Below are 9,342 nucleotides of genomic sequence, written 5' to 3'. Positions count from 1 at the left end.
ACGACTGTGACTATCCCCAATACGAGTGACACACCCCACAAGGGGACCCCGACAACACCCAAACGGCAGAACCGGTGTTGTCAATGCAGGTGGAACAACTTAATCTACCATTTCTAGTGGACACAGGGGCTACAGTGTCCACAATCAGACAGGCACCACAGAACTCTCTATCGAATAAATCTATCACACTAATGGGGTTCTCTGGGGAAAGGACAACTCTGCCATTCACCAAACCATTACGCACAAAATTGGGCACCCAGGTTCTACAACACCCGTTCGTGTTCTCCCCAGCTGTTCCAACTAACCTACTGGGCAGGGATCTGCTCATTAAACTCGGGGCGACAATCCTGTGTTCAGCTGACGGCCTCCAAGTCCATCTACCAGACGGAACCCGTCTGCCATGCGGTCAACAGGTCTCGGACCATGGACAATATCTCATACAACCGGTCATTGATCCCATGGCCGACATCTATTGGGGCTTACTGAGACCTGAGACCACAAGGAGGGGGGGCATTCTCTCGGCCTACCTCGCGTGGAGACCCTGGATATCACAGCTTCAGCCGCTCCTGTCTCCTCCCGACCCTCCACACGTAACGTTGTTTTACGATCGAACACAATGTGAGCACTAATGGCGTTCTGTACCAGAGAAAAGGGGGAGAGAGGGTAATACTGACTTATGTAAGCGTAATGTTGGATGCAATGGAAAAACGTCACCCAGCATGCACACAACACGTGGCTGGAGTAGCAAAACTCATTCAAAAGACAGCACACATAGTGATGGAACACCAACTTAACGTGCTAACAACACACAGCGTGGTAGCATACGTGAACTCACACACATTCACACTAACGGCATTAAGACAACGCAGACTGAGCAAAATCTTAGAAGCCCCAAAATCTCACGTTCACGCATGAAGGCATAAACATGGCAGAACAAATGAGCAACGGAGAACCACACCAGTGCACCGAAAGAGTGCACCGAGACGAAAAAGTACGACCTGACTTATTAAGTGAACCAATAAGAGGGGGACGTGACTTATACACTGACGGATGTTGCTACAGACATGACAAAGATGGACTGGTCTCAGCTTACGCAGTAGTAGAACAGACAGAGACAGGAACACACACAGTACGAGCAGAGAGGATCCAAGGACAGCAATCAGCACAAAGAGCAGAAGTCCTGGCAGTGATAGCAGCTCTGGAAGAGGGAAAAGACCAGATAGTAAACATATACACTGACTCTGCATATGCAGCCGGGGCAGTACACGTAGAACTCAAACAGTGGCTCAGGGCAGGGTTCCTCACAGCTAACAGTCAGCCCATCAGACACGAAACAGAAATGAGACAACTTGCAGAAGCATTACTATTACCTCAGAAAGTAGCAGTGATAAAATGCAAAGGACACGAGAAACATGAATCCGCGACGAAAGCAGGTAATGACGCAGCAGATGCCGCAGCCAAACAAGCAGCAGGATATACACCACACTTCGTCATGATGAACACAGAACATGAGGGACAGGTAAACACAGAAAAGGTGGTAAGCGCACAACAGGAAGCCTCCCCACAGGAAAAGACACTGTGGAAGGCTCGAGGATGTACGGAGACAAAAGGGTTCTGGAGAGGACCCGATGGCAGACCAGTAATACCACCTCAGATAAGGGAAAGAGCAATGGTGGAGGCACATGGAGTAGGACATGTGGGAGTCACACAAATGATGCATAATCTGAGACACTGGTGGCATCCATACCTAAAAGACATGTTTAAAGAACACATACAAAGTTGTGAACAGTGTGTACAGTATAATCCCAGACCAACAGTGAAGCCACACCCCAGGCGTTTCCCCCTGGAGACTCGATCAGGTAAAGAAATAATAATCGATTACACTGACATGATCAATCCAGTAAGGGGGTATAGGTATCTCCTCATGTGCGTGGATGCCTATACGGGGTGGCCAGAAGCGTGGCCAGCAAAAAGAGAAGACAGTAAAACGGTAATTAAGTTCTTAATAAACCACTATATACCGCAACATGGGTTTCCGGAGAGAATCCGGTCGGACAACGGAACCCACTTTAAAAACCAAGACCTCCAACAGGTGGAACAGATGCTGGGTCTCCAGCACAAGTTCGGTACAGTGTACCACCCACAATCCCAGGGGAAAGTGGAACGAATGAATCAATCAGTCAAAAACAAATTGGCAAAAATCTGTGCACAGACCAAAATGAATTGGCTCGATGCGTTACCACTAGCACTCATGGCCATTAGGAGCTCCATTAACCAAAGCACGGGTTTTACGCCATTCGAACTGCAGACAGGGAGAGCATTTCCAGGACCTCAGTCTCAGTTACCAGCAGGGGCAGTAGAAATGTCTGAGCTAACACATAAGCTGTATTTCCATGAACTGCAAAGTCTCGTTACAGCGTATGCGAAACAGGTTGGCGACCGGCAGGCGGAAAAACACGACAGCCCTGGACCTGACGTGGACTGGGTGCTCCTAAGAGTCATCAAGAGGAAGTGGACGGAACCTCGGTGGACTGGACCGTATCAGGTGACAGAGAGGACATCACACGCAGTCCGGCTGAAAGGCAAAGGCGATACCTGGTACCACTGGAGTCAGTGTGCGGCTGCACAGGCTCCCACCCGATCGCTGAGGGACACACACAGGGACCTGTGTGCAACGACAAAGGCACCGGCGAGTGCTGAAGCAAAGCCCACCTCAACAAAAGGGGCAGAATAATCCCCAGGTGGCAAAAGGGGGTGAAGGAGTCGAACCTGAACCCTGACGGAGGAACGGTGAAATTAGCGCGTTCCTCCCAACAAGTAGCGTGCCAAGCTACCAACGCAAGCGTCAGATCAAGATCCGGACGACATCAATGAACAACATCCAGTTGATAAAGTATATTGTATTTTTAATTATCGTGTTTTCATCTTTTTAGGTGGAGTCATTAGACTCCTCTGCAATAATCTAGTTGATATACAATAATTGTACGCCATTTGCGGAATTGTATGACGAGCCACACACAGGTTTAAAGCACCACTAGAGGTCACAAGCTATCCATAGCCCCTCATTAGTGACACGTGAGAGCCAGAGGCACACGTCAGAAGGTTTAGCTTGCTTTTCTTATAAGAATCTACTCGAAATGTTGCTATACGGGAATTGGAAGGTGCTCATCCTAGCAGGGGTTGTCGCCGTAGCTGTTGTAATAATTGTGTTCAGCATCTATGAATGGGGGCCACAGCAGGAGCATAATAGAGGAAGGTGATCAGTGAGTGGTAAGTCCACTGACGCCTGTATAAAACTTCCCTCATGGCTATACAGAACAGAATGGCTCTCGACATGATTCTGGCCGAGAAAGGGGGTGTATGTTCCAGGTTTGGAGACATGTGTTGCACATTTATCCCAAACAACACGGCACCAGACGGATCTGTAACCAGAGCCCTGGAAGGCCGGAGAGCGCTCTCGAACACAATGCACGAACATTCCGGCCTCGACAACCCCATGGATGAGTGGTTTGCTAGCACGTTTGGTAAGTGGAAGACTTTGATTTTATCCTTATTAATGTCGATTGCAGTATTTACAGCCATCCTGGTTACATGTGGCTGCTGTTGCGTGCCTTGTATTCGGTCGCTGATGGTAAGGTTTATCACTACTACCATAGAAGGTAAATCTCAGCCACCGCCTTATATGTTGCCCCTCCTTCAGGATGAAGTGGAGATGGAGCTGGGAGATATCAGAGATCCGTCCGCAGTTTAAATGTTTGATTTTATACGCTGGGCTAGCTTGTGTTGATCTCTTTATAGAGATCAAAAGGGGGAATAACAATTTTTCACTTAGTTAGCTTAGGTTGATCTCTTTGTAGAGATCAAAAGGGGGAATTGTGGGAACAGTAAAATGTATGCGTGCTTATGAGTGCCTTAATAATCAGGTTTAATTACCAGAAGTGATTCAATATGTAAAATATGGGACATAATCAATGGAACAGAATACACTGAACATGTACTGTGTGCAGAAGTGGAAAACACTGGAAGGCCGAATGATATGATTGTATTGAGAACAACTTGTACTTAAAGGTCACCATGTATTTTCTGAAGATGTCTCGCGGGGGGAGCAGGATGCGCCGGACCACAATCTAACAGAGAAAGCGTGTCAAAGAGGAGAAGTAGATGAGCCTATCAGGAGTAGACAAACACCTTAGACTGTAGGAATAGAAAAGAACTGCCCCCGCGAAGGCAACTCAGATCCAGACTCATATCTTTGTATGTACTGTGGTCTCCACACTCTGCAGACTGTGAATAAATACTCGTACTGGACGTCATTCTCTCGTCTCTTTATTCCTCACATCAACGGACCCGGAGAGGAGAGGAAAGCAGGGCTAAATTCCTCCTCAACAAGTACTGGCCTCCACCGTTAAAAAAGTAACTGAATACTTTTACTCTAGTACTATACTCCACCCGTAATAAAGTTACTGAGTACTTTTACTCGACAAATGGACTCCTCCATTAATAAAGTAACTGAATACTTTTACTCTAGTGCTAGACTCCACCCATATTAAAGTAACTGAATACTTTTACTCGACTACTGGACTCCACCATTAATAAAGTAACTGAGTAGTTTCACTCGACTACTGAACTCCACTATTAATAAAGTAACTGAATACTTTTACTCTAGTGCTAGACTCCACCCATATTAAAGTAACTGAATACTTTTACTCGACTACTGGACTCCACCATTAATAAAGTAACTGAGTAGTTTCACTCGACTACTGAACTCCACTATTAATAAAGTAACTGAGTACTTTCACTCTACTACTGCCTTAACCATGGTTACAAAAGTCACATGCACAGAGGAGCTCACAGCAATGGAGGAGGAAGGAGGATCTCATACTGACAGCATTATATAGGGAGGAGGGTCTAATTAACAGCAGGTGTGTACCTGGTCATGATGTTTGCTGCAGTACTGAAGGAGAGGGGATTTCATTAACACAACAGCTGTGTACCTGCTGGCCATCACGACGTAACACTAAGTCACTCACAGCGCCAAATCATTATGACCACCTTAGACATGGACGGAGAAGGAGGCCAAATCTCACTCCACAGACACTCAACTGTAGCTTATGACCACGCACTCCTTCCACACACCCAACTGCGCAGCCAACCCTGACCTCATATTCAAATAAGTCTGCCAAAACATTATGACCACCCAGGTCATTGCAGCAGTTGACTCACTCAGGTGGCCAAATTATTAGGAACACCTAACACATCCATCATGATGAAGAACGACAGATCTGAGATTTGCAGAATTACCTAAGAAGGGAGGCTTTCAGTAACACAACAGCTGTGTACCTGCTCAATATGGCTGCTCATTGCTGAGTCACCCAGTTGGCCATATTATTAGGAACACCTTACACATCCATTGTAATGAAGAACGGCAGATCTGACATTCGCAGCAGTACCTAAGGAGGGAGGGTTTCATTAACACAACAGCTGTGTACCTGGTGGCCATCACGATGGAACACTAAGTTACTCACACCGCCAAATCATTACAACCAGCTTTGACATGGACAGACAAGGAGAAGGCGGCCATATTTCACTCCACAAACACCCCACTGTAGCGTGCTCCTTCCGCACATCCGAACGTGCACCCAACACTGACCGCACATTCAAATAAGCCTGCCAAAACATTATGACCACTCAGGCCATTACAGCAGTACAATGGGACGTTTTACCTATAAAGATGGCAAATTAACATTGTAATATGAATAATAATGCTTAAAGTTACAGAAATGTGGTCTTATTAGTTGGTTTAAATGACGTTATTTTATTTAAAAAGGCTGTATATGACTATATTAGATGTCATATGTCATATATACAACAATAATTTGGTCTTTCAAAACATGTCAGAAAAAGGTAACTACATATTGGGTGAACAACTGCAACAATTTACTGTTGGTTGTAATTTTTGTGATTTCTTTTACATTGATTTCCTGAATATTTAAAGGACTTCCAGCTAAAAATATATACTCACCTAATAACACCAGAATTATTTTTCTGGGGCTGAAATTGGAGAACACACAACGTGGATTTTCGATGGTTTTGTGACTTGCTGTCTTAAAGCCAAAAGAGTTAATGATATTCTCTCTTGTATGAGCTTGCTAGCAAAGTATTTGAAAGCTAATACCTTTTTGTGTCAGGACAGCTAATGTAAATCCACCATTGAAAGCTTGCACATTCTGTTGACATTTAGCTAGCCTGCAAAACAAGTTGCATTTCCATCACTGTTAAAGTCGTTGACGTCTGCACATTATTTTCCGACCACATTATACTCGTCAGTGTGCAAGGGACATTGAAGTGACCGCTTGGCATGCTTACGGACTTCAAAACTAAGCAAAGCTAAGCTAACCTAAGCGTGCAATAGCTGCCTATAAAAAAGTTGAGGCTAGCTCAACTTTTTTGTAGCGTGTCATGCCTTAACACGCAGCCAGTCTCTGACGCAGCTACAAGTGTCGAGCCGCGGTAGTCAGTACATTTTATATAAGGCATGTTAAATATTTGTTGCTACAGCTGAAAAGCAACTTTACCAAACTAATGCCTTAACTCAGCCAAGTTTTTTGTCTGTTAAGGTTTTGTTTCTAATGTTAACTAATTTTCATTTCAGTTGTGGCTGAACCCAGGGACCGAAGTCATGTGGAAATGTAAGTTGTGTGGTTTTTCTAGTGACATCAGGGTATGCTTACTGAGACATTTCAGACTTCAACAAAGACTCTCTACAAACAGAGGAAGACTTGAGTTTTTGGTGAGAAGATGACAGATTGCTGATGGCATACGAGGGGCAGGTGAGAGTGTTAATGCATTTACTGAAGGTGCAAGTAACTACAGTAACATTGCACTGATGAGACGGCTATCAAATGAAATGGTCAAATTAAAAATGGTTGAATAAAAGGTACTATAAAATTTACATGTTACATATTCAATATTTGTTAAAAACCTGTGTGTCTCTATCCTTTGCTCTATTTCATTTGTAAAAGGACAAGAATGACATCACTGCAGCTAGAACAGCAGCCCTGGCTGGCCTGCCACTCTACCTGAAAGAAGACTCATCAGAGATCTTCAAGAGTTGCAAGGTAACTTCTTATTCTCCATCACCTATCATTTCTCTCTCTCTAATCTCTTATTTGTGCTGATGAGGTACTGATTTTACAAACCTTTTGATGTAGCCTTTTAGAGTTGGCTCTATTAGCTACCTGTGAAGCCAGTTCTCTATGCTTCATGTTTTCGTTAGGAAAGCAATACTGACATTTCTAGGTAAGGTATTTCTGTGTAAGCACACTGATCCAGTAATGTACTCATTTGTGGCCATTTGTGTCAATTAGGTGTGAATCATCTCATCTCAACTATTGCTGCTTAGGCCAACATGGTTATATGTCCATGAAGCAACTGCTTTGTCATTACCATGGTATTTCAATGTCCTTGTAGTTCAGTTCCTCATTTATGTTTTGTACACGTTCTGGACCTCATTTACGTTGCATCTTTCAGGAGGAGGAGTTTAAAGCATTCCAAGGGGGTCCAGTGACGCTGATGGCCGTGGTGGATGGAGAGGACGCTGTTACAGGGATTTCCTTTCAACCTCGCCATGTGTTTGTTATCCTGGAGGATCAGGTTGTAATGTCTCTCAAATCTTGGACTGATGCAGTGGTGGTGTTGTTTGGCCTTATCTATAATCTCAATTTGAGCTTTCCAGCAAAGTTGAGTGGGTTCTTTGAGTTCTACTCTTAAATCTTGATGATGGAAGAAAGCAGCTCAGACCAAAGTTGCAGGCCTTGAGAAATGAGCTTGAGTAAAGTCAGATTGGGTGCGGAAACTGGCACTTTTTGGTTTTAATTTCAGTTACAATGTTAATTTGAGCATATGTTTTTTTTTCACAGAACCAGTAGAAAAACTGTTAGAATTGTTAGCGATGAAAAGGTTGTACTTTTTCACCACCTTTGTAAATTGCCTGCATTTACTTCTTGGTTTACTTACTGTTTTATGTAGTGCAGCAAAAGATGGTTGTTTGTCAACAAACCTGTTCAGTACAGATCCAGTGTTTTATTTGTATTTGAGTGTCTTAGTTTGTATGTGTATTTTGCCATGAGTGTGTGCAATCATATTGTTACAAATGGTAAGTGATCCATATTGATTTGTCTGCTGAATACACCCTGTATATCATCCATTTGGCTAAAAGGTAATCCACAATCTATTGCTGTAGCTAATAGATTCAGGGACAGAGCAATGGTATTCCTTGGTATCTGCTGTACAGGGGACTTCCTGCACCAACACTTCAACTTCCAGGGCACTGTGGTCACAGCTCAGTGTTGTCTCACATGCAGATATCTGTATGTAAAAATTATCAGGCATATAGAAATTGGGACTCAATTACTCTGACTATCTTTATTTTCCTTAGATGGAAAGTCCTTTTATATTGACTAAATTCATAGAGCATCGTCATCTCTTGACAGCACTCTGGAAGCTGAAGTGTTGGCATGGATGTCTTTTCTACAGTAGGAACCAAGGAATATCACTGTTCTGCCAGTCTGTTAACAATAGTCCTTTGATTATTGATAGTCAATTGGCAATAGCCATAGACTCTGACTTTCCAGATTGAGTGTTTGGTGATAATATATGTTCATTTCAAACCCATCTGACCAGTTGTAAAGCAAGCTCAACATTTTGAAATAGCTCAATATTTTAGAAAATGTGAACTTTTGATGATTCCTTTCATTAATACTTTTGCAACTGTTTGTTGTAAGCACTAAGTATTTTATCAGTAATTTATTTTTCTGTTGGCAGCTGTGGAATTTGTCATGTTGTGGTAAAGAAATTTGATTGTTTTAATAAATTCACAGCAACTAAGTGCTTGAGTATTTGTATTGAGTTAATGTAACTTAAATGTTTCAAGGCAATCCGTTTCCTTAAATGATTTGAGTAGCTGCTATACCGTATTGAGTTGTTGTAACAAAAGCTATTTAATTTAGTCAGAAATAATTTATATACTTATAATTTACATAACTGGAATGAGTTCATATAAATATTACAAATGAGTCAAAATAATGACTATGGTTTAAGTTCAATATAAAGAATGGAGTTAGTACTGTTAATTTATTAAATTAAGTATGTCTAACAACAAATACTTGAGTTATTAATACTCAATTTAAGCACTTTTTCCCACTAAAAGGATTTGAGTTATTAAACTTAAATGGTTGAAGGCAATCGGTTTCCTCAAACTATTTGAGATGACTTAACTTATCGGGTTTTACAGTGTAATAGTCTACATTCTACAGAGCAAGACTGGTCAGCCTAGCCCGAATA

The 9,342-nt window shown here is 42.8% G+C and overlaps 1 protein-coding gene across 1 annotated transcript; it reads left to right on the top strand.

Annotated features, from left to right (window-relative positions):
- The first annotated feature begins 895 nt into the window (after window positions 1-895).
- Window positions 896-4,305, top strand: LOC125010167. Its single transcript, XM_047588548.1, has 2 exons — window positions 896-3,782; window positions 3,842-4,305. The coding sequence occupies exon 1, from the start codon at window positions 926-928 to the stop codon at window positions 2,732-2,734; it is 1,809 nt and encodes a 602-aa protein (XP_047444504.1). The 5' UTR covers window positions 896-925; the 3' UTR covers window positions 2,735-3,782; window positions 3,842-4,305.
- Window positions 4,306-9,342: the final 5,037 nt, after the last annotated feature.

Source organism: Mugil cephalus, chromosome 7 (assembly GCF_022458985.1).
Source record: "Mugil cephalus isolate CIBA_MC_2020 chromosome 7, CIBA_Mcephalus_1.1, whole genome shotgun sequence".
Lineage (NCBI taxonomy): Eukaryota > Metazoa > Chordata > Actinopteri > Mugiliformes > Mugilidae > Mugil > Mugil cephalus.
The sequence above is the reverse complement of the archived record's forward strand: the minus strand, read 5'-3'. Positions and strand labels throughout refer to the sequence as shown.

Bases quoted from the DNA above. Each gene is read 5' to 3' on its own strand.
- LOC125010167 (XM_047588548.1), top strand. From the start codon at position 926: ATGGCAGAACAAATGAGCAACGGAGAACCACACCAGTGCACCGAAAGA.